Source organism: Vipera berus, assembly GCF_964194415.1.
Source record: "Vipera berus genome assembly, chromosome: 2".
Taxonomy (NCBI): domain Eukaryota; kingdom Metazoa; phylum Chordata; class Lepidosauria; order Squamata; family Viperidae; genus Vipera; species Vipera berus.
The window spans coordinates 239,462,558-239,489,118 of NC_138203.1; the positions used below are offsets into that span (position 1 = coordinate 239,462,558).

The following is a 26,561-nucleotide window of genomic DNA, read 5'->3' on the forward strand; positions in this document are numbered from 1 at the left end:
TGAGGATGCTTCTGCTGCTATACCACTTGCAATCTCCATTATGTTCACAAAACACAAGTGCAAGCTTAGTTCTGTATGATATACAGTATTCCATTTTCAGTAAACTAGAAGTAGATCCAAACACTTTAAAGATAAATTCACAGTACTGCTGATTATTATATTGTGGAGGTAGAAACATTCAAATTGATAGAAATCCATGAATGTAAGAATGTGATGAAATTCTGATTGGCATGAACAATAGAGGTCCTATTTGGAAGGCATTATTCAGCTTCTTATAGTAATCGTTGAACTGCTTTACCCACAGGGATCATTAGATGTCACCTTTGGCGGGGGGGGGGGGAATGACTTTGCATATCATTGTATATTTGAAAAAAGCCAATCCAGCTGGTATGCAAATGTATTAATAAAAATCTGTTGGTGGCCCTAACAGTGTATGTCTTCCAGGGCATATAGTATATGGAGGTTCTTGAAAGTAGAATGCAGTCATTCCCTTGGAAGCAAATTTCCATCATTTCATGAGAATTACTGGATTTTGAATTGTTAATTCCTTCTCACTTAATTCATGCATTTCTGAAACTCTGCACCCTGAAATGTATGGGCATTGCAAAGCACAAATATGATTAATGTTTGATTAAGACAAGGATGTTTCATCCTCCTGCACAAATGCCATGTACACATTTCACTGATGTTTCCTATCAACTTTTAAGTCAGCGAAGCCGCTGCTTTGAAATGCTTTAATAATCATTGACAATGAGAATTGGAGTTTGGGGGGGGGGGGGGAAAGAGGCTCGTTTAAAGCCTATTCCACTGCAGTGAATCATTTAAATTATACTTAAAACAAGCATGCCTGAATGTTTGATTCTTGCAATTGATAGCAATATGCATTCATTTCTCCCCTGTCCTTCCCCCAAAGAGCCGGACATACCTGCTCGGCTTCTCCCAGTCTTCCTCATTGAAACTGCCCTGTGTAAAAGGATAGCTCTTCCTGGGGTCTCCAGGGGGGGTGCTGCTTTGCTGCCTGCTGGATCTCCATTCATGGGGATGAAGCGCAATGCCCATAGCCTGAGGCAAGTAGGTACCTACTGGATTTGGGGAAGCGGGGAAGATAACAAGAAGAGGAAGGAGATTATTTGGTTGCTATTGCTGAGAAGTGTATACTGGATGACAAGTACATTGGTGTGTTTTCATTCATGGAACTGCTTCTTGTCAGCAAAACTGGGAATGAAGTGTGGGACTGATCTGGACAGTACAAAAAGCTCCTCTTGTCTCTTAAAGAAATGTTAGATATGCTGGATAGCTTTGAAAGCGAAGAAATGTTCCAGCCAAGTCACACTGGACTTTCTCCAGTGAAGCATCTGGAGGAAGAGTCTACTAGTAATAATATCAATAATCTCAAAGTGATTAAAATCCTGCTTTGCTAGTCAACCGACTTCCTGTACCAATTACAATTGTTGACCTTGCTGTAATCTTATATTGCCTTAAAAGCTTTCAATAACGGGATGGGAATCTGATCCTTTTGCCACTAGCCGTACTAGTTGAGACTGTGGGTGGGTGGGGGAGTGGTCTACATCATACTGGCCTTAAAAAAGCTGTGCCTTTTTCTGAGTTCATGTGATAGTCACCCAGTGTCAAGAAAATAAGTGAAAGAAGGAAGCATTAATGCCCACTTTAAAATAATGTCCATCCCTCGGTTCAGTAATTCATCCAAGATTGTTCTAAAGGATCAGAAAGTGATGGGAGGGTGGGAGAGGATGAAATAACTAGCTAGTTAAGCAAACAATTTCCTGTTTGTTCAAAACTTAAGTGAACTGATTTATTTAAGTATTTATCATTGCTAAAGAATGGATTTGTTACTACCGGGAAGGTTTCAAGGAAACTTTCTCAAGATTGGAATCCAAAACTGGGGGAAAAAAATGTGCGGATTTGAATGAGTGGGAGACCAGAGACTCGAGATGATAATGAAAAAGCAGGGAAGGAAAGTAGAGGGAGCACAAAAGCAGAACGATGCAAGATGATGAGGAGGCAGAAAATGGCATTTTCAGGTGAGTTGGCTAGCAGGCTCCTCATTCTGCTACAACTTGAGAGCATTCAGAGGCATGCGTTTTCTTCCCCTGGTCTGTGTGCTGCCCATTTATTTGCTCATGCTACCCAATTTCCCCCTGAAAAAAATGTTAGAACGTTGTTGACAGAGGGGTCTGTGGAGAGGAGACTTAAAAAAAGACAAGATGGTCACCATCACTATGCAATCAAAGCTCTGCTCCTTTTTTATGCAATTACTCTAGCCACTCCTTTGCTCATTTCTGCCAGGATTTCAAGGCAACGAAATATGCTTCATATTCTTTTCCAACAGTATTTCCAAAAAAATAATTCTATGGCTGGGAATGAACTTTTAACCTTCAGTTTGGCATCACTATATCCCATGTCCTAACCACATCACATTGATCAGTTTTCTTTGGCAACTGGCTTGAAATGACTGGAGGAATGCCATCCAGAGCATTCCCAATATTTAGGATAGGGAGACTGCCAAAACCATTGTTCATTCCATATACCAACGTCTATAAACAAAGTGTATATCTTTGTAGAATCAATCATATCCATGAAAACAAGAGAAATTTATAAAATGTAATAATAGAAAGACCAGATTGAATTTAATATTGTTATTTTCATGCCTCACCACTAAATCCCCAATTGCGATAGTGAACAAAGAATTCTATATCCTAAAATTATTCTGACCTGGTCAAATAGAAAAAAAAAGAGAAAGAGAACATTTCTTATCTTCTTGTAAAAAAACAAAAACAAAAAAAAGAACATGCCAAATGTAGAATGCATTGTGTCATGTATTCATCATGCCTAGTATTAATATATGTTTATGTATGTATAACACATGTCTCTTGTTTTCATCATTCTCCCATCCTCCATCATTCCCATGTACCATGACGTTGTCATGCTAGCTGGAAACTACGGGAATTGTAGCCCAATGAAGCTGGAGAGGGCCAGGTACAGAAGACTAACCTTTGAAGGCATTCTAGTGAATGTTCTATTTGAACATTTGTAAAGTAAATATTATCTTTTGTTGAGCAACTTATTGAAATATATCCCATTGGCCAAGGCCATAAAAGAGAGTGTACACTACTGCACGTGCAATTTTGTGTGAGACCAGCATAAGCTCTTACTCTTGTATAAACCCTATAAGCTTAATATACTCCTTTCCAACATTACTGGGGCAAATGGTCACCATCGGTTAGAAATACAGGCACCTGATTTTGTATGGTGTTTTGATAATCTTTCTTTTAAGGTTTTAAGAGACCCACATCATAATAGTGTCAATGATAAGTACAGCAGGGATATAGTCAGTCCAGTCCTACAGACACATTGTTGTTTTTTTAAAGACCCTCAAAAATCCATAACATAGTTGTAGGATACAAATATAAGAAATGAATTACAATAAAAGGTGTGCACTGACTTACATATTCACACAAAGGAACAGGAAAGTCAACTTACCTTGGCTTCCATAGCCTGTGTCAATACCCGAACCATCCCAGGATTCCATAGCACTATCCACACTAGGGATTGTGGTGGAATACACCTCGGAGAGCTTGCTAGTTTTCTGAGAATCAGCCAAATCATCCTCAAGGTCACTAACCTCATTCATACTCCCAGATTGTTGAGGAAAAGTCCCTGGAATCCAAAGAAAGATGCACATATTAGTGATATTCGACAATTTGTTGGGTGTCTTATATACTGTATACTATTATGACAATGGACTAAGGTGCATAAGCTTCACAGGATGTGGGCCTAATGTTGCATCTCACAGATGAAACAGGATTGCAGTAAGATCAAAGAGCTTTTCCCTTTTTCTTAACTTTTTGGCCTCAACCTGTGTGCCATAATTGATAAGAAATGCACAAACAACACTTTAGAGTTTAAAAAAATGCAGATGTCTGCTGCCAATATGATTGGCAGTACATTTTTACAATTAAGTTTGAGAGAAATCAACTAGAAACTTGTTTTCCTGGTTACCTTCTGGGAGGAAGCTTCGTTGTATCCAAAGCAGAACATCCAGATTCAGTCACAGTTTCGTTCCATACAGTATTAACCTTGTGAACTCTAAAGCTTCCTCCTTTCGTTATGTATTCAAGATGGACAGTGATTAATATTTATGTTACTTATATGTAAGGGTGTAGGTCTATACATATGTTGTATATAGTATGTTTAAATGAATGTTATGTATGTGTACAGTTTGAGAGCAAGCAACTAAATTTCATTTTTAATGTGTGCCATTGTGCCCACAGTAAAAACAAAATGACAATAAAGGTTGTCTGTCTGTCTGTCTGTCTGTCTGTCTGTCTGTCTGTCTGTCTCTCTCTCTCTCTCTCTCTCTCTCTCTCTCTCTCTCTCTATCTATCTACTGTATCTATCTATCTATCTATCTATCTATCTATCTATCTATCTATCTATCTATCTATCTATTTCTAGGTAAACGATTTTTGCATTTGATGATGGTATTTCTGAAAATTTAAGTTAACATCATCTGGACAATTTTTTTTTACCTTAGAACCATTTCCAAGCAAAAAGACAAATATAAATTTGTTATGAGGATGGATGAAGTTGCTTACGGTAACTCTACTGAAATGGCTCTGTAAATTCCAGTTTGGGATACTTCTGAAGTTGCTTGAGAACACCTGATTTTAAAGAGGTGCTGTCCGAGAGTTTTTAAGAGGTGAAATGGAATTCTGTAAACTTCAGCAAGACTTTGTGTTGACCTTGTTCATTTCATGGCTGCAAATGGGGTTCTGGAGGGCCGTTCACCAATGCTCTAGAGCTGTGGTGGCGAACCTATGGCACGCATGCCACAGGTGCCATGCAGAGCCGTCCCTGTGGGCATGCGTGCCATCACCCCAGAGGGAGGCAGGCCTGGGCTGTTCCCCTCCGCCTCTTTTATGTGCACCAGCACTCTCGCTCTCTTTCTCTCTGAACTGGGAGTCAGGGAGCAGCTGCAAGAGCTGGGTGAATCCGGGCTGGATGGTGGAGGTAGGGCTTTTTTTGAATGGAAGCTGCCAGCGCAAGTCCAGGTATGCCTGCAGAGTGATTTTGCAGACAACCAGCAGCCCGATCTGGGCTCCGGAGGCCTGGAAAAGGCCACTGCCGCCCAGATCTATGGCTGCAGAGTGATTTTGTGCCCCCCCCATGTCCAATCCGGGTTCTGGAGGCCTTTTCCAACCCTCTGGAGCCCAAATCAGGCTGCTGGGGGCCCCGCAAAATTGCTCCACGGCCATGGATCCGAGCTCCAGAGGCTTAGAAAAGGCCTCCGGAGCCTGGATCGGGCCACTAGGGGCCCCGCAACATTGAGCTGGCCATGCCCACCCAGTCTGCCATGGCCACTGTAACCACGTCCACCCAGTGGGCCACTCAGCACAGGGCGATACATAAGTGGATTTTGGGTTGCAGCTTGGGCACCCGGTCTCTAAAAGGTTTGCCACCATTGCTCTATTAAGAGCAGATACGAAGACTAGAAACCATGTTTAAAATAAATGTTTCTTTTCTTTCCCCCCCCTTTTCTTTATTCCTTCCTTATCTATTCACTATTTTACTTTCTTTCTGAAATTTGTATTGTTGTTTTTTTTAAAAAAATCTATTTTATAAAAACTGAAAGGGGGAGAGAGAGAGAGAGAACATGTTCTGTTCCAGCCTACGACCGTCCCAGTTTGCTTCAAGGACAACCCCTTTTTTCTGTTTAAATCAATAGGCTGGAAAAACCCAACCCAAATTTATTTACAGTTCCAAATAAGAAAGTCCTTTAAACACAAAAGCAGCAGGATATTTTCCTTAACAAAAATAAATGATTCAAACCTCAAACAAGAGTCAAACAGGATTTTCTTTGGATTTCTACAAACGGTTGCCTTCAGCAACCAGCACCACCCACACCTTCCCCTTTTATTATCAGTCCCAAGGCGTGGCTTCTCAATGCCCTCTCCTCCTTTCACTGAGTTGCCTCATTGATTTTCTCTGGTCTGCTCTTCTGGATTGCCTTCTGCTTCTAGCGTCTCTGAACAGATTCAGCTGTGACTCCTCTGAATCCAACACCTCCTCCTCACATGTTCTAGTCATGCCTTAGGCACAAAGCTAGCTGGGTGACCTTGGGCTTTCTCTCAGCACTAGAAAGGATGCAATGGCGAACCACTTGCCAACTGCTGGGGCATTATGAAGTCAGAGAAAAGAAACTCTCTCCAGAATTTGACATGTGATATTTGAGCATCAGATTTGACAGGGAAGGAGGCCTGTACCTGACTTTTTCTACAGCTCTGTACTCAGAAACCTTTTTGGCAATATAATGCTGAATCAAATCAGGGGTGCTTGCTAGGTTTTGAAGAAGAGAGGAAAATGTTACACCAAAAGAAAAAAAACAACCCAGTTTCTTTGGCTTTTTACATTAGAATTGAAATGCATACATGCACACTATATGTGAATAATATAGCTTAGCACTTAGTCAGCTTCTTAAAATGAGAATCTGAAGCAACTGTATAATGATGACCTCAATCAGTGGATTACTGCTAACCCTGTGCATTCCCCCCCTCCTTGTTTTAAAGAAATCTTCCAAGGAGCTGCTTTTTCTTTTAAATAAGTGGCCCTCTTAAAGGCTTCAATGAGGAACAGCAGTTTTAATACTATGCAAACAAAAGGTGCAGTGCACTGAACTATTGAACATGCATTTTGCACAGTTCCACCAATGTTATCTCATTGATCTGAATTGCCTTTTACCACTCATCAAAACAAAAAAATTTGCATTTTCTTTATGGTTACGAAATACACGGAATGACAATACGTCTCTTCTAAAGAACATTAGAGTAACTTGGCTGAGATGGGCGGCTGTAGAAATTGAATAACTAAATAAATTTAAGATAAGAAAACTTGTGTGAGAGGAAAACATTGCATTACACTTTCTTTTAAAGGAAGTGTAGAGTTCAGAGGGAAAAAAAGGCGTCTTTCTAAACTTTTCTCTGCATCCTTATGAGACAGGCATACAGGTAGTCCTTGACGTATGACCACAGTTGAGCCCAAAATGTCTATTTCTAAGTGAAACATTTGTTAAGTGAGTTTTTTTTCTATTTTACGACCTCTCTTGTCACAGTTGTTAAGTGAACCACTGCACTTGTTAAATTAGTAGCACGGTTAAGTGAATCATAAGTCAGTTTTTTCAGTGATGTTGTAACTTTGAATGGTCACTAAACAAAGGGTCACTTGTAAGTCAAGGAATACCTGTAATTCAGAGCAATATTCATTTAAATTAATTAAATAAATAAATTAAAAGATTACTTTCGGTTTGCTTTTTGATTTTTAGTGTGACTGTCTCTCCAGCCATTTGGAGCAGATGGATGGCTTCGCTCAGGGGCTTCCCTTTAAGGCTGACATTATTGATAGCTAATATCCGATCTCCTATGTGGATGGCTCCAGTTCTAAGGAAAAAGGAAAGGAAACTTCAGCTGTGATGCATGACAGCAATTTCATTTAAAAATCCCTCCATCTACCATGAATTATAAGACAAAGAATACTACGGACATCCGAAGAAAAATATGGGAAAAAAAGTATCCATAACTATGTTTCGATTTCCAGCCATGCATCATTCATCACTCCTGTGATTTATATTGGGAAGATAAATTCTACTGTGTACATATTCTTACAATTCATATTAATAAAATAATAACCAAGGAATGACCCAGCAACTTGATATCAGAAATGAAATTGGTCAAAATCCTATTACAAGAGTTCAGTGATCTTAATCTGAAGATTTTTTTTTTTGGTCATAACTTAAGAAGGAACCTAGAATTGGATGAAATGTCAAGAACTCATAATGGTTCAGCCATTTTTTATTTTTAAAATGGCTGCAAATTGTTTTAGGATGCTTGGGATGGGGGTAAAGGCTACTGTGACTGTAGAGCAGGGGTCTTCAAACTTGGCTCTTTTATGACTTGTGGACTTCAACTCCCAGAAATCCTCAGCCAGGCATGCTGGCTGAGGAATTCTGGGAGTTGAAGTCCACAAGTCATAAAAGGGCCAAGTTTGAAGACCCCTGCTGTAGAAGGTAAGGAAGATTGCCTTGATGGAGATATGCAAGATCCATTGCCTAGGAAATTGAAGATGGGGGTGGAAAAAGGGACCTATTTCATGTTTGCAACGTTCAGATCATATTCAGAAACCACTCTGGAAATCACCACCCTATTTCACCGGAGTATAAGGGGAAGACGTATATCACAATCAGACTTGCAGGATTATATTATTATAATATAGCTAAACTCAATAAAGTACAATTATGATTGTATGTGGATTTCATTTTCTACTGGCCTTGATGGTGACCTTGGAGAAGCCATCCAGAAGCCATTAAGACAACAACAGTTGCAGAAGCATGTGTTGAGCCCAGAGAGGCAAAACAATACGCAAAGGGACTCTGAATGTCTCCCACTGATTCCTGTGATATTAGAGGAAGGGAAGGGAAAACACAGGCAGGCTTTTGAAGGTCTATTATGATAACCTTTATCAATAAAGTATAAAAACTGGAGTCAGTTTTTTTTTAATTTGGCAGTGTTTCTCGACATGAGCAATTTTAAGAGGGGTGGGAGTTGAAGTCCACTCCTCTTAAAGTTGTTCAGGTTGAGAAACACTTGTGTATGGAATAGGTTTGACAGTGACTAACTCTTACAATATAGATTCCACTCACTTCTGGACAGCAGAGGGGAAAAAATGTTCCCTTCCATTTGCCTTTAGATGTGCTCTCAGTCAGAAATGGAAAAAAAGAATAGTAAAATAACAATGGCTGCTTAGGTATATTGCATCAATTCCCCCCTCCCCCCCAGGATCTTTCCTCCAATAATTTATGAAACACACAGGAATTTAGGTATATATGCTGGTCTAAGACTGTAATAAAATTGCTTTATTGGCTTAAGTATTTCCTCCTGCGTTGTCTTTTATGGTTAATGATTTTTATTGAAAGCATGTACAAACAAAAGAACACCATTTGTTTTCTGCTACAAAAACAAAAGCTTTGTGCCCTGACATGCAATTAATATTCCAAATACCGTCTGTGGACAATTTTGTATTATATTCCAACAGTTAAAAGGTTTGGAATGGATTTTGGGAGTGGGGGAAGAGAGTGGAGTTAGTACCATACAGTACTGCATATTAATTTCATAACTAACCAGTAGAGGTCACCGTGGCTCATTCAAATAGCAAAACAAAGCTATTCATTAGAACAGTGTGTAATAAAAAACACACTTTTATTTTACCCTTACTGGGTGGTGAACCTGAAGTGAAAAGCTCAATTAATAATAAGACTTTGAAGGGAAATTAAAATCTGGATGCTGTCTTCTTCCATCAAGATGACGCTATAGGGCATTGCACACCAGAACGAGTAGACATGTTTAGTTTCCCCCGCCCACGCCATCACTCTACCTAACAACTAATTCCTATAACACCAACAAACTTAGTAAAGCTGTACTACTATTATTGTCCTCATCTTTCCTATTACCTATCTCCTTATCTTCTTATGACTATAACTTTGTTGCTTGTATCTTACAATTTATATTGTTTTATTTAGTATCCTAGTATGATTTATGTTGTTGCTTAGCTAGTATCCTGACTATCACTAAATGTTGCATCTTATGATTTATAATGAAGGGTTGTTTTTTATGATTTATGAAGAATATATTTTTATGTTGTCTATAATCATGATCTATCACTATTACTTGTATGTACACTGAGAGCTTACGCACTGGAGACAAATTCCTTGTGTGCCCAATCACACTTGGCCAATAAAGAATTCTTAACTCTTCTTAACTCTTACTTTCTTCTCTCCAATGCCAAAGAAATCCTGGCTATAGGATGACATAAATACCGTAGTTGGAGTGGGAATATTGCAATAACTGCATTGTTAATGGTCTACCAGAAGATGGCACTGTTGGCTCAGAAAGATAACAGAAGCGGCTCAAGAATTAAGTTTGGAATCATCACTTCCTTAGCAAATTCAAAAAGGCAAGGTAGAGATTCAGCCTTTATAAACCATGAACAATTATCAACATTTATTAGCTTTGTAGTGTCCTAGGGATTCTGACTAAGCCCCTCAACTGAATTTCAGGACAAAATTTCTTGCTGTGTTAAGGGGAATATTTCATATTCTTCTAACAACCAGTTTCTTATCTCATTTCTGTTAGCAATTGTGGAAGTCTGGCCTGGCCAGCACCTATAGAAATGAGGCAAAGAACTCTACAGAGAAGTGCTTTGGAATATGTCCCCCCTACCCCAGCTTCAGTTCTACTGAGAATATAGGTATGCTGAGGATATATCGGGGGGGGGGGAGGTAGATCTGTGTCCAAGGTACATCCTCTACTAAAGGGATCCCCAACCCCAGGCCCATGGCCCAGTATCAGCCCCGGCCCATTAGGAATCATATGGCACAAGTAGGCAAGTGCATGACCACATGAAGCTCCATTTGTGCAAGTGGACAGCACAAACGCATGAAACCATCTCCTTTCTTGCCCCCTATTGCCACCACTCATGGTCTACAGAGCTGGAAAAATTAGGGACTGTTGCTCTAGTGTATCTTTCCTATATCTGCCTGCCTGCCTACCTATCATCACATTTTTCAGCTGCTCATTTTCCTCACAGAGGAGGGACTCCTGATGGCATGTAGATGATAAGTCACCTCTAGGCAGTATTGTAAACTAAGATCTGCAATATTACCATCATCCCTCCACCCAAAAAACCCAGTTTAAAAAGAAATCCCATTTCCTCTTACTTTGAGTCACACACACACACACACACACACACACACTGCCTTATGTTCTTTTGCAAATCTGAAACATTGGTGTGACTTAGGTGGCCACACTAAAACGTTACGTGATCTGTAGGAGTTGAGAATGATTTTGATGGTACATGACTAATCAATCAATCAGTTATTGTGTGGGTGTATGGAAGTAATTTCTTAGGGTTTTGCTCTGTTTTTAGAATGGCACTGCTGATGTTCCAACTATAAAGGTTATAAAGATAGACTCGAGTTTAAGTTCCACTGAGTTCAATGTTGGGGAACGCCTATATAAGACTATATGTGTCTAATCCCGAGCACCAGAACAAATAACAGGTAATCCAAGCCAATTTAGGAGGAATATCTTTGAATGTTAAAGAACAACAACAGTATTTTTTTCTTTGGTAAATTTTCTCACGTGGGCTTGAATATTAATCTGACTTTTAATTATGTTTAGGATTGCAAAGCATATATTAAATAAATCTTTGGACACTGGTTATTGTTCATCCTCTTTCTTTCTTCTTCCAATTTTGTCTTTCAATCTGCCAGGATACAAAGATTTATTTGGGGAAAAGCAGCAAACAAGAAAGATAAAGCAATTGAACCTTTCAAATATTAAATTAAATTAATTTCCCTGGTACACATATTTACATAAAACTAACTGATGTCCATAACACTATCAATAAAGTAATGATGCCAGTGGTGGGATTCAGCCAGTTCGCACCACTTCAGCAGAACCGGTAGCTAATTTTTTTGTTGCCCAGGCCCAGAACGGACTTCCAGAAGCGACATCCACACAGAGAACCGGTTGTTCATATATTTGAATCCCACCACTGAATGATGGCTCTGGTATCCAAGAGGCTGAATGTTCAGACAGACTCTGTCAAATGGTCTTGTTTTTCAGAGCATTCAACGGAAGTGAATAGGAGAGAACCAACCTAGAAATAAGGAGAAATGTTCTGACAGTTAGAACAATTAACGGCTTTTGTTAATTGTTATGTGTCAGTTGTTATGGGTGCTCCATCACTGGAGGTTTTTAAGAAGAGATTGGACAGCCTTTTGTCTGGAATGGTATGGGCTTTCCTGCTTGAGCAAGGGATTGGACTAGAAGACCTCCAAGGTCCCTTCCAACTCCGTCACTCTGTTAAGATTCCTTCTTTGGAAGCTGAATGCCTGCAATGACACCTCAGGCCTCTGACTCTAAGATTACAAATTGCAGCTTACCTTTCTGCCAGTCCTCGTTTTGTCAAGCCTGAAATGACAATGGGGTCAAAAGGTTCCTCCGTGCCTGAAATAGTGATCCCCAGAGGCCCACCATATCTCTTCAATTCCACTGTGTAGATGATAGCCCCAGTGGTTTCTTGCTCATCTGTTAAAAGGAACAAAGAGGCTGAATAATCACGAATGAAGGCAAATAAAGGCTGAATAATGACGACAGAAGTCATCGAAAGGCCAAGCTCAGAAGAAGTTCCAGCCAATCACAAAGAAACTTGCAGCCCTCTGAATCTTTTTGAAGGGGCCTGTTTGTATAGAGCAAGCATGTGAATATGCAAGCATATTAATTAACAATATTGATTCACAATCTGTCAACCTCATTAGTCTTCGAAAGGATCTTTTTTTTTTTTTTGTCAACAGATTAATTCAGAGTTTTTGTACCAGAGTTATCCTCATCCTTCCGGATCTTCAATTTGACAAGTTCTTCACACTGTTTTAAAATCTGCACTGCGTCTTCCATTGAACAATTGTCAAGTCGGATATTATCAATAGCTAACAGCTTGTCTCCGGGCTCCAAGGTGCCAGTCCTGCATGCAAAGAAAAAAACAAATCTTTTAGAAAACATTCTAAATAGTGTTAACATTTGTTCCTCTCAAGTGCTAACAGTGTTGGCGATATGATGAAATAAGTGTTGGGCAAACAAAATAATTCATATTTTTTTTAGTAGCTGCCTTTCAATATGATGGAAAAAATTACTTTAGAAAATGTTTTGAAATAACGAGAATCCCAGAAGAATTATCTTAGTCTCCTTGCGCTCAATTTAACCACAAAGAGGTCAAGAGGTGTATCTAATTATATTGTCTTCCATTGCACAAACATTTCTCCAGATTTCTGCTGCCTCTTGATGATTCAGATGAGGTTCCAAAGGAAGACATTAAAGCAGGACTCTTTCTTTTAGGGTCCTCCAGATTGGGAGCCAAAAGGCTTTAGACCCAGTCTTTCTCAATCCCATTAACTTTCAGGTGGCTGGACTTCAACTCCCAGAATTCCTCATCCAGCGATAGAATGATGCAAAGGGAAATTGAAGCATCCACCCCATCACATTGGACCATCTTCAGCAACAAAGGAAACTCAAACGTTACAAAGATGAATTTAAAAGAAATTCACAGACACCTTGAGGAGAAGGTAGGAAAAGAGATGCCTCTTTCTAAAGGGAGGAACATTTCCAAGGCATATTTTGGTATAGGATTAGTCTGAACAAAGTATGTGCCAGCTTCGTGTGTATTAATTGTGTTCAATGTCATATTACAATCTAGTGTACCTATGAAAGATGGTTGAAGTCATAGAGAGATATTACAGATCTTATGAACAAATTCATTGCTATTACTAGGATTCAGAAATAAAACAAACAGGCAATTCACTCACCTATGTGCTACACTCCCCTTCTTGATATCAGAGATAATTAAAGGCTCACCAGACTTTCTGCTTGCTGTTTAGGAAGAGATACATGCAGACACTCAATCCAGGCATTTAGAGTCCATGATAATCTTCAGAATTATCTACTACCAGCCTTTCACAACCAGACATTCTTGCAGAATTCCCAGTCATTATGGCCATTAGAGCACAACAGGCTGCAGAAGACTATATAATCCAAACATTATAGAAAGTAGGAAGCAACATAATACATTCCCCTTTTTCAATTTAGCTTTAATAAAAATATCTAAGTCCAAGCTACTAATGTTTAATAAAATTCATAAAGCAAAGCTATTTGTTATGCTTTGAGAACTGCACTCAAAGTTATATTTTAGCTTTTTTCCCTCCACAAAAAAGATAGTAAACTTTGGCTGCAGCATATTGATGTGGCAAATTACAGTTGAAGAAATGGATCTTTCATTTATTAAAACAGTGAACCATATACACACGGTCATGATCTGGAAGAAATGAAAAATAACCAAGAAAAATATATATGAAAAAAGGTCTTTTTTAAAGAACCATATATTCTGTCCTCTATATAAAGTATGTCTATGTAGAATTCACTTATATTCTGACTGATGGAGAAAATGAGGCAATGGAAATTTTGAAGAAAGTACACATATCCATCAGAAGTATATGAGTGAGGTTGGTACAGTGCTTTGTTTTATGGGAGCATCACAACAGTTGAAAGAGGCAACATATTAGGGCTAAGAAACAAAGATCAGAATAACAGAGTTAGAAGGGACTTTGGAGGTCTTCTAGTCCAACTCCCTGCTCAAGCAAGAAACCCTATGCCATTTCAGACAAAAGGTTGACCAATCTCTTCTTCAAAACCTCCAATGCTGGAGCAGCCAAAACTTCTGAAGGCAAATCATTCCACTATTTAATTGTTCTGTCAGAAAATTTCTCTTTAATTCTAGGTTGCTTCTCTCCTTGATTAGTTTCCATCTATTGCTTCTTGTCCTGCCTTCAGGTGTGTTGGAGAATAGGTTGACCTTCTCTTCTTTGTGGCAGCCCCTGAGATATTTGAACCCTGCTATCGTGTCACTCCTAGTCCGTCTTTTCATTAAACTAGACACACCCAATTCCTGCAACTGTTCTTCATATGTTTTAGCCTCCAGTCCCCTAATCATCTTTATTGCTCTTCTCTGCATTCTTTCTAGAGTCCCAACATCTTTTTTACATCGTGGCAACCAAAACTGGATGAAATATTCCAAGCGTGGTCTTACTAAGGCATTATCAAGTGGTACTAACACTTCACATGGTCCTGATTCTATTCCTTTTAATGCAGTTAATGCAGCCTAGGACTGTGTTGACTCCAGTGCATTCTGGAGAAGGTCTATCTATATAACTGTTAAGAGTCAATACTGATGTGATGGCAAATAATCAAGCAAGCAAACAAGCAAGCAAGCAAGCAAGCAAGCAAGCAAGCAAGCAAGCAAGCAAGCAAGCAGGAGGTTGGACTAGAAGACCTGCAAGGTCCCTCCCAACTCTATTCTTATTCTTATTCTTATTCTTATTCTTATTCTTATTCTTATTCTTATTCTTATTCTTATTCTTATTCTTATTCTTATTCTTATTCTTATTCATAATAATAATAATAATAATAATAATAATAATAATAATAATAATAATAATAATAATAATCTGCTTAGAACATATCCCATATCCATCACATTTCATTTACTTTTTAAATACATAACAATTTAGTTCCCCAGCCTGGAATTAATGGTATTAAATGGCAAAAATGCTTAATTTCTACTCAGGGAGCTAACATGCAAGATGGGAGATAAAGGTTTCACGCTAGGATGATATAAGTTGATAAATATTTTTGAATATATTTGGGATTTCTTTTTCTACTTGAACAAATTCACCTCTATTTAAGCTGCATAAAAAAATTTCCAATTAAGTCCTCGGTACATAAAAAAAGCATTTGAAAATTTTATTTGGATAAATCTTCAAGGCTAGCTGATGTAAACTATACATCTGTAACATTAACATGCAATTTAGTTTTTGGATGTTACGCTTCTTTGCATGTTGCTGTGAACTCCCGGTTCATAAAAAAGCAGATAATTCTCAAAACTTGTCTTTCACTAAAAAAATAAAATAAAAATAAATTGGGGATCGTAAAAGTTTAGAGATATTATATAAAACAGTATATTCAAAATTTTAAACACTTAATTTTGTGCATTTTTAAAAAATTGGCCATTAATATAAAAGCATGACAAATCTAAATTCTGAATGAATATGTGTGAAACTGATGCTAGCTTCTAGCACAGTGAGAAATAAAGTTTTAAATTTACAGCAGACCTGCCAATTCTCGAAATATAATTAGCTCCATTTCCTTTTAAGGACTCCATTTCTACAACTATTTATAGAATATGCTATTCACAGCTGAGGAATATTTGGATATCCTCCTCCTATTTGTCCACAGGGAGTCCAACAAGGGGAGGAAAGCCAAGTTAAGAGAGGAGGTTTTTAAAAATTATTATTTTTCATTACTTCTCAGAGATGTAAGTAACATTCCTAGGTGGGTGACTTAGATTTGCTTCAATAAAAAAAATCATGCTGTGAAAACAACATGATTCTCATTGTCAAAGCTCTTTGGCCAGAAAACTCTTTTTGCACTTCTCCCCAGTACTGTGTAAAGCTCTTGAAGGTTGGATGGTTTAGTGCACAATAAATATCACAATACACACAGCCAAACAACCTGGAAGATGTTTGGTACACTCCAAGGGTTTTCCAAGCTGGGTAACCACCCTGGAAAGCAAAGCAACACTATGATGATTAGGCCAACCCTGAACAAGCTGGTGATGTGGTTTGTTGTTGAACCTTGGTAGCAAAGCAGAACAAACCATACTAGGCCTTAGCACGTTGAATTATAGATTCAAGATTGGAAGAAGATGGATGCAAGTGTTAGTTTCCAAACTAACAAAGGTCCTGGAGACTATGATGTAAACAGCCAGTTGTAAATGGTTATGGAGACTCAGTCAACCAGATGATGGTTGTCCCAAAGATGCTTTTTCAAGAGACAACTGGACTTTCTTTGTTTTTGCTTGAAGATGTTTCCCTTCTCATCCAAGAAGCTTCTTCAGTTCTGAGGAAGTTCTTGGATGAGAAGCAAAACGTCTTCAAGCAAAAACCAAAAAAAGTCCAGTTGCCTTTTGAAAAAGCACCTTTGGGACAGTCAACTGCAAGCTTTCCCATTATCCGTGAAGAGACTTGCAACCTTACCAAATCATAGGAAAGCTATTAGAAAGAAACACCAAAATTCTTTGCCTTAATATCTATGGGGTTATAATTGACCTAAATGGAAAACAATTCAACTGCTGAAATTCCTGTAACTCCTTGCAATCTCCACAAATCTTAAGATTCTTTGAAGGAAAACACATCATCTCTGGTTTTCATCAGCTGTCAAAATTCTTGACAAACTGATGCAGTGTAAGACTAGAGATTCAGTTTGATGGCAAACCAGTATGAGTTGATGTATTCTGAGATTCAATTTTTTTTAAAAAAAAATCCAAGATCTTGGGGGAAAAGCATGAATTCTTTGGGCAAGATGCAGCAAAATGACCATTGTCATTTCTGATCACTGGGACTCCTGGTGAACCAAGAGGATTGACTTAGCACATAACAGGATAGCAATCTGGACCTCTTTCATTACTGTCATTGGAAGAATTCAGTCATATCAGGGTTGCGGTTGGCCAGCCAAAAAACTGTTGGCAAGCTACTCAGAAGCAGCAATGGAACCAGGCTGACACAATGAGATGCAATGCCAGAGATAACTGACCTTCAGTGAAACATGCAGATAAAGAGAAAATTGCATTTATAGTCTTGTTGCCACCTCACTGCATTTGAAGCAGTGCCTGAATACATTAGCTTGACACCCATTCTCTCACTGTGTCAGGACCCACCCCAAACCACGTCTTAGGAAGACAAAACTCTTGGAGCCAAATCTTAGTCCAAAAGAAATCTTTACTATGACATGCTTGGTTGTAGGAATACAAGACAGGACTTAATATTGTTCTACAAACTAAACCCTTATAAAGAGTTCCCGGTTCAACCCCCCCCAACCCCATTTGGTCAGTCCCCCATCATTTACCTCGTATCATCCCTCTCGTGGGAAAAAGGAACTTTTGGACCTTTTATGTTTATTGCTCTCTTCCGTGACACAAGCCAGATGCTCCTACCCTAACCCCCCCTTTTGTTCCCCCAGTTCAAAAGGCTTCTCTTTTCCTTTGAAATGCCTAATACAGGCTCAATACACATTCGTTCCCTCCTCCTCGGGAGATGGCAGGATCCATGGAATAATGTTTTAAACATACATTTATGAATATGATATAAATGGATTCTGACACACTGTGGAGAGCCAGCATGGTGTACAATGGCAGTCAAGGTGCTGCTGACTAAGCCTTGGAAGATTCAGGTTTATATTCACTCTCAGCTAATTCATTGAGTGATTCTGGGCCAGTCACCCCCTTTCTCAGCCCAACCAATTTTACACGGTTGTTGTGGGGGAAAAGATGGAATAGGGGGCACTATGAACATACTTTAAGAGTTGGCTTCCAATTCTGTTGGCTGGACCCAGTCCAAAGTGTAACATTCCCTTAGTATAGGAGACAGCAAATGTGGGATTCAGGGTTGGCCACTCTAAAGAAGGTGAAAGTGGAAAAGAAAAAGAACCCCAAAGAAATGAAAATATTGCCATTCCTAAAAAGCTGTCTAAGGCAAAGGGTTAAATGAAGCATTAAATTGATTGGCTTGCAACTCATGACAGTGTCAGAAAGTCCTACTACAGGGGTCTTCAAACTTGGCCCTTTTATGACTTGTGGACTTCAACTCCCAGAATTCCTCAGCCAGCGTGCCTGGCTGAGGAATTCTGGGAGTTGAAGTCCACAAGTCATAAAAGGGCCAGGTTTGAAGATCCCTGTCCTACTACAACTCAATCCCTCTAAAAATGATCCTGTTCTGAAATGGAGGCACCAACATAAGATATTGTTTATGACAACCTCAGAAGCAGTAGAAACATCACTAAATTTGCAAAGAGCTTTGACAGGATACAGAGTGCCCAAAAGCTACATGTTTGTTTGTTGAAGCAAGTCCCTACTTCAGTTTATAAATCTGATTCCCTGATCTTTGGCTAGGTTTGCTACTACTGTTGAGAGACTAAAATATCCAGAAAGATCCATGTTAGGAAAGACTGAAATAAGTATAAAATCAAAACTTTATTACAGCCTTTGGACCAGAAAGTTCAACAACAAAATACATAGACTTGCAAATATCAATAAAACATTTAAGAATGCAATAAAACTACGGTACATAAAATATATTATTGTTGTGACTGTAGTTTTTTTTAAAAAAGCAGTGATCTCCAAAATTTGTGCTAAATTTTAACTTTAGTAGGATGAATACAACAAACAAAACCAGGCAATCTGGAAAGTTACATCAGAATCCTGGGCAGTTAGAAACAATGACAAATAGGCCTTCTGCTCTCTACCAGGGTAGTTTTTTTTTTAAATGGGATAAATATGCATCTTCCTATATTCCTAGAGAGCAACAAAGGAGCATATCGCTTAGGGATTTCACAGAGCCATTTCCCCATGGGCATAAACCAGGGGTCTTCAAACTTGGCCCTTTTATGACTTATGGACTTCAATTCCCAGAATTCCTCAGCCAGCATGCCTGGCTGAGGAATTCTGGGGGTTGAAGTCCCCAAGTCATAAAAGGGCCATGTTTCAAGACCCCTGGCATAAACACTGCTAAAGAGGGATATTTTTATACCACCTCTTCAGAACTGCAGAGGATGGTACATCCAACTTGGCCAAGGTGAAAGCCTAAAAACATTTCAGAATCAAAATTGAAGAGAGGTAAGATGATAAGACATCACCTGACCATTTGAGAAGAATCCATCCACTGTAGGATATTAGACTTAAACTCGTTTGAAAATCAACATCCCGGATGTGTTGTATAAGATGACTCCTGGCATTTTCAAGTCCTAATGGACAGAGACTTTCCAAAGAAAGTCCTAAGGACTGGAGTTTGCCATTAGCCTTTATTAGCCAGGTTGATTTAAAACATTATCTAAAAACCAGGAGAGACAAATTCACAGGAGAAAAATCAGTTTCAACCAGAAATTAAGGTGATAAAACCAGGCTCTGGTACTTACAGAAACCAAACCTGTCTCTCACCATAAAACAGCATTCTTGATGCATCTTGGAGCTGTGTGCTCTTATAAACTTGGACTAGGTAGTTTTCAGGATATTAAACTTTGTAAAAATGCAAATTGGAACACTATAAACAAGCTGCGAGATTACCTTAACAAGGAAAATCTTGCAAGCTGCAGGAATAAAAATATGCCCCCTTTGAATGAAAGAATCTTAAGACAGCTGGTGGAGCTAGGTTGGGCTATACTTGCCTGATAAGAAAAATCTGTGCTCTAAGATAAGAAAGCCTGGAAACTTCACCCCAGGATATTTATAAGTATGTACCTGCTCGGTTGAGGTCCCATTAATTTGCCATTTATGTAACCTGGCGTTGTGTCATGCAAACACCAGCACTTTAGCTTTTTAAAAATATAATTTACTGCTAGTTGTTCTTTTAGATAAAAGGAAGCCAATGTTTTCAATGCCTTTCTCATTCCCACCTGGGAGACCAACAAAATTACATCGTGTCCATTGTACTAGTACATTATAGTACTACGTTTATTACTTGATATAGCCAGGGTAGAATTGCCTGATCTGCTAATATTGGATAGTGATGCTTAGAAGATAAGAGCGCCTGATTTACGGAACTGATGTACAAATTAAAGAGGAAGGGGGCTAGAATACACCCTTCTCTTACTCCTCTTTTGATGGAAACAGATCCCAAAAGGTGCCCCCAAAGGGAACATCTGACTCACAATGAAATGGTAGAATACAAAATTTGTAGATGAAGGAGTCATCTATTACCCTTTGAGGTTTTCCGGAAGTTTTGCCATAGCATCTCCCGTGGAATGAATGTATTTTGGCAAGCATCAGTTCCTCTTTCTCATTGTTTCATAAAAAGTGAATCGAATATGGGAAAGAAAAGGTGGGTCTGCTCAGAACTGTCACTAACATTTAATGTAATATAGCCTAAGAGATGGAAAATTAGTTTTCATTTAATCCTATCTGGGTGCTGCCACAGGCAGATAGTTCAGAAATGAATTTGTTGAAATGCTCAAGAAAATAAGAATTGGAAACAAAGCTCATGAAAAATCTGGTATACCTAATCTAGATATTTATTTATTTTATTTATTTATTTAATGGGACTTATATGCCGCCCTAGGGACACGGTGGCTCAGTGGGTTAGGACGCTGAGCTTGTTGATCAGAAGGTCGGCAGTTTGGCGGGTCGAATCCCGAGTGCCGTGTAGCAGAGTGAGCGCCTGTTACTCGTCCCAGCTTCTGCCCACCTAGCAGTTCGAAAGCACGTAAAAATGTAAGTAGAAAAATAGGGACCACTCCGGTGGGAAGGTAACAGCGTTCCGTGCGCCTTTGGCATCTAGTCATGCCAGCCACATGACCACGGAGACATCCTCGGACAAGCGCTGGCTCTTTGGCTTTGAAACGGAGATGAGCACCGGCCCCTAGAGTCGGAAACGACTAGCACGCATGTGCGGGGGAACCTTTACCTTTACCTTTATATGCCGCCCTATCTCCTGAAGGACTCAGGGCGTCTAACAACAATAAAATACAAATAGGATACAAATATTAAGAAGAAATTAAACTATACCTAGCCCCAACTAAAACCAATAAAACGTTAAAACCATGTTAAAACCCCTTATCATCAGTCCAGGTCGGCTTGTTGGAAAAGAAGTGTCTTAAGGTCATGACAGAAGGACCGGAGGTCAGGGGCCATCCGGGGGTCCGAGGGGAGCTGATTCCACAGGGCAGGTGCCCCCACAGAGAAGGCCCTCCCCCTGGGGGTCGCCAGCTGACATTGTCTAGCCGACGGCACCCTGACGAGCCCCTCTTTGTGTGAGCGCACAGGGCGATGGGAAGTCGTTCCTGGCAGCAGATGGTCCTGCAGGTATCCCGGGCCTAAGCCATGAAGGGCTTTATAGGTAAGAACCAGCACCTTAAATCTCACCCGGAGAGCAGGAGGGGTGTAACATGGGAGGGGTGTAACATGGGAGTATCGGGATGCTCCCATCACAACCTGCGCAGCCGCATTCTGCACCAGCTGAAGTCTTCGGGTGGTCTTCAAGGACAGCCCCATGTAGAGAGCATTGCAGTAATCAACACGGGAGGTAATGAGCGCATGAGTGACCGTACGTAAAGCATCTCTGTCCAGATAGGGGCGCAACTGGTGCACCAGGCGAACCTGGGCAAATGCCCCCCTGGCCACGACTCCTATATGATCTTATATTTATCAAAGCGACTTGATGTACTTTCAGCATTTTTTAGAAAATGAATTGCTGCACAAAGAAGATGAAAACATCAGATCATTCAATTGCTTTTCTTCATAAAAGATCTCTATTCATGCTTTAAAGAACAGTTCTCCAATTAACTTCGCTAAAAATCAGAAATCCAGACTGTGCTAACACTTATTCTGTTACAATGCACGTGATTGCCAGATAGGATATCATGTCTACTATCTCCGGTGAACAAAACAGTGTGTACATGCGTGCATGCGCGCACACAGACACACAGACACACACACAACCCACTATCATGGTAAGTGAAGAATCTAGAGAGTTCATCTATAGATGCAATGTGAATTACCGTTTTCAAATAGGCTTACTGATATTTAATTTAGATCTAAAGTATAGGCCTAGAATGCTATTGTGTATTCTGATAATTAACGAGTTTCCAGATCAGGCTTCAACAAAACTGGTAATAATTTAATTTACTTGAAAATGATCACATATAATTAGGAAGGTTTACAAAAAAACAAGCTTATCATTTAAAACATAGAAAATGTTTTGCAGGGAAAGGTTAGGGAAAAAATAATCTGGTATGGTACTGATAATTTTGCAGCATGCCTGCAAGATGCAGAAACAAAGCAGCACATTCTCCTAAATTGGAGGGGGAAAAGGTTTGCTCAGCAGTCAATTAGCTTTCAATTAACCCTAATAGATCTGATTAGCCAAATTAAATTCTCATTGGCAAGCTGTTGACTTTGCTGTTCACTCAGGTTTGCTTCCTTATGTCTTGGATTGGCTTTGAAGGCATCAAGTCATTTTATACCAAGACTGTTATCGGACAATTTGTGCTTGAGAAATATTGTAGATCTTCATTTTGTAGAAATATTGTAGATCTTCTGACAAAGATGGCGGACGTGCGGGCGGTCGTGTGAGGTTGAGCTCTGCAGGTCCGAGAAGATAGGTGTCTTAGGAGCCCCTCAGGGTTTTTTTCCTTCATGCCCTGGGTTGGGGGAAGTGTGGCAGCGATGAGTTTGGCAGCTGGTCAGGTCGTCTGCTAGCTTGGCTGGTCAGGTCGTCTGCTAGCTGGGCTGTCTGTTTGCTGCCTGCCGAGCTGGTTGTGCGGAGTTTCCTGCTATGTCGGGCGGTCCTCTCGGCTTCTTCGGCGGCGTTCGGAGTTCCCGGCGGCCGGCGGCGGCGGTGTTTCGGCGGCGACGACGGAGCTGCTTGCGAGCTGCTTGGGCCCGTTTCTTTCGATCGGTCTGCCTCTGCCTTTGCCTGTATCGACGGCGCTTTTGTTTCATCTTAATGGCGACGACGACGGTGGCGGCGGCGGCGTTGTTTTCGGGCCGTTTTCGGGCCATTTCATCATCAACTGCTGTGGTTTGGCCTGCTTCTGCCGGACCGTTTGTCCCGCTACCGCCTGGGCCTTTTGAGCTCGTTCTCCATCGGCGGTGGCGGTGGCTTTCCCCGGACTGTTTGCGGCTTTGGCGGCGTTCCGGTGGTAACGGTGATGGCGGCGGCGGCGGCCATAGCATCTATAGCGGCCCAGCGGCAGCGGCTCCGATGACTCAGCGATGGCGCTATGGCCGGCTCGCCGGTTCCCCGATTGATTCTACATGTCCCAGATGGGTTGGCACCCCCATTGTTCCTGATGGCCCCGAAGGTTCCTGGGCTAGCCGGGGGACCCCGGTGGAGCCCAGTGGAGCCTTGTGGACCTGGGTCTTTCCGAAGGACCCTGGAAGACCGGCGCTCCCCAATACACCTGTTGTGATCTGGTCGATGTCTTGGGATTTCGAGGGAGCTCCGGGGAACTTAATGGACCTGGGGGAGTCAATTTTTGTCGACCACAGTCTGGAAGGCCCTAATAATTATGAACTGAGGGCCCATGGAGTGGTGGTCAATTACTACCTCTGGGAATGGCGGAACAATGGGGGGACTTGGCGGTTAGCAGACTTGATTATGATGGTTTGTTATCTGGTTTTATTGCTGCCTTTACAATTGACTGTGCATTGCCCTTCACACTATACCCCCAAAGGATTCAGAGAACTCTGGGTATTAGCCATCGTGAGAGGATGGCTTGAACTTACATCTGCTGCCCCTAGAGGTGAGAGCTCTATGGGGCATGCTATACCCAGAGCGGTTGTTCCAGACTACCATCCCCCTGAGAATTGGTTCTGCGGCTGTCGTGAGAGGACGGTGGTAGGCCTGTCCGGGGGGTTTATCCAGCTGAGTGGCAGCGGCTGGACGGAGGTCTGGGACACCTATCTATCCTCTGAACAGATCCTCCTCATGGACTATTATCTATGGACTGCCTGCGATCCGGACTGCTTTTTATGCCTTCCTTTAAATATTCTTCCACGGACTTGTTCGCCCTCAGGGGTGCTCCCCCTTCCTGGGTGCGACCTGCCTCTCTAGCCGATTATAACCTCAAGGAAGGGCCCATTTATTGGGACCCTGAGAGTTGGCTGGGCACGGGTAGGGGCCTCCGACGTAGACCTAATAAGAGGCCCCTGATTATTTTTCTGTCTAAATTTTTTAGGGGGTTAGGGAGGCGGGAGGGTTCTTTTGGTTGTTTGGATAAGGGGGGCGATCCAACAACCTCTGTTCTGGCTAGGGCCGATGCAGATCGCAGGGGGGAGGAGCGGGGGTCGGTTACCTCCGGGGCTCCAGGGCTGGTCGTGGGGCGACCTATCCCCACAACGTCAGGGAATGGCAGCAGATGTAGGAGCAGAGGGCCGTACCGATCTCAGGGAAGGCCTCTCCGCTGGTTACAAGCGGTGGGGCACTCCGACCCTCTGGCTCTCTCCCAAGGTCCCGGGAGTGAGGGTGTGCAGCCTCCTGAGCTCCGGCTGGTGTATTTGAATGCCAGGTCTGTCTCTAATAAGGCTCCTCTCGTCCGTGATTTGGTCGAGGGTGAGCAGGCGGACCTGGCTTGCATCACGGAGACTTGGTTGGGCCCAGAGGGCGGGATTCCTCTGGTTGACCTTTGCCCACCAGGTTTTCGGGTGCTGCACCGGCCTCGGGCTCAGGGTAGGGGTGGGGGTGTGGCTGTTGTTATGAGGGAGACCTTATGTCCGCGGGAGGCCACCGTTCCCCAGATAGTCGGGTGTGAGTCTCTCTTTCTGAGATGCGGCCCTGGTGCGCAGTTGGGCTTGCTGCTGGTGTACCTTTCGCCTAGTCACGCAGCAGCAGCCCTGCCTGAGCTGCTCGATGTCCTCTCTGGGCTGGTGATTGAGTTCCCGAAACTTATAGTTTTGGGGGACTTCAATCTACCATCGCTGGGAGGATCATCTGAGTTGGCTCGGGAGTTCATGGCTTCCATGACGGCCATGGACCTGACGCAAGTAATTTTGGGACCGACTCATGAGGGAGGCCACACCCTTGACTTAGTTTTCTTATCTGGACGGTGGTTAGATGATCTTGGTGGGGGCTCTCCAATTATTATGCCCCTGTCATGGACCGATCATCATCTCCTGCGCCTGGTCTTCCGTTTTGCCACCCCCCGCCGTGGGTGTATGGAACCAATTAAATGGTACCGCCCCAGACGCTTAATGGATCCCCAGAGGTTCCAGGCGGCGCTGGGGTCCCCACCTGCCTCCCTTGCTCACAGCTCGGCAGATGCCTTAGTGGAAGCCTGGGAAAGGACGGCCACTGAGGCTCTTGCCCGAGTTGTACCCCTGCGGCCCCTGACCCGGTGCAGATCCCGTCGAGCTCCATGGTTTTCTGCGGAGCTCCGGGAGATGAAGCGTCAGAGACGGGGCCTAGAGAGCGGTTGGAGATCCAGCCGATCCGAATCTGACCGATTGCGACTAAGAGCCCACATTAGGTCTTATCTCGCTGCGATAAGGGAGGCGAGGTCTAACCACTTCGCCACCCTTATCGCGTCCGCAGATAATCGCCCGGCCGCCCTGTTCAGGGTGACTCGCTCCCTCCTAAATCAGGAGGTGAGGGAGGATCCCTTGCAGGGTCGTGCCGAGGAGTTTAACCAGCATCTGTCGGACAAAATCGCTCGGATTCGGACCGGTCTGGACTCTGACTGGGCAGAGTCTGGCGATCAGGACACGGGCGGTCTTGTCGATACTACCTGGGATGAGTTTGATTCTGTGACTCCGGAGGAAGTGGACAGGATCATGGGGAGGCTGAGCACCACCACATGTTTACTGGACCCGTGCCCTTCCTGGCTGGTCTATGCAGCCCGGGAGAGGACACGCAGCTGGTTCCAGGCAGTTATATCGGCTTCTTTGGGTGAGGGTAGCTTCCCCGCCGTCTTGAAAGAGGCGGTGGTGAGGCCTCTCCTCAAGAAGCCTGCCTTGGACCCAGCTGTATTGAACAACTTTCGTCCTGTCTCCAAACTTCGCTTTCTTGCGAAGGTTGTTGAGAGTGTGGTGGCGCATCAGCTCCCTCTGGTCCTGGATGAAGCGGATTATCTAGACCCGTACCAATCGGGTTTCAGGCCCGGGCACAGCACGGAGACGGCATTGGTCGCGCTGGTGAATGATCTCTGGAGGGCTCGGGACAGGGGATATTCCTCTGTTCTAGTCCTATTAGACCTCTCGGCGGCTTTCGATACCATCGACCATGGTATCTTGCTGCGGCGTCTCAGGGGACTGGGAGTGGGAGGCACAGTTTTACAGTGGTTCTCCTCCTATCTCCAGGGACGTTCGCAGTCGGTGTTGGCAGGAGGGCAGAGGTCGAC

General features: G+C 42.1%; 1 protein-coding gene across 1 annotated transcript in view; it reads right to left on the bottom strand.

The window, feature by feature from the left end:
• GRIP2 (glutamate receptor interacting protein 2) overlaps positions 1 to 26,561 on the bottom strand; it is a gene marked incomplete at its 5' end in the record, with an annotated part of 583,703 nt that overhangs the window by 17,820 nt on the left and 539,322 nt on the right. Inside the window, 6 exons of the mRNA XM_081319562.1 lie at positions 926 to 1,079; positions 3,502 to 3,678; positions 7,315 to 7,454; positions 12,017 to 12,161; positions 12,449 to 12,594; positions 13,433 to 13,496. Coding sequence (XP_081175688.1) covers positions 926 to 1,079; positions 3,502 to 3,678; positions 7,315 to 7,454; positions 12,017 to 12,161; positions 12,449 to 12,594; positions 13,433 to 13,496 — 826 coding nt within the window. The remainder of the gene's footprint in view (positions 1 to 925; positions 1,080 to 3,501; positions 3,679 to 7,314; positions 7,455 to 12,016; positions 12,162 to 12,448; positions 12,595 to 13,432; positions 13,497 to 26,561) is intronic.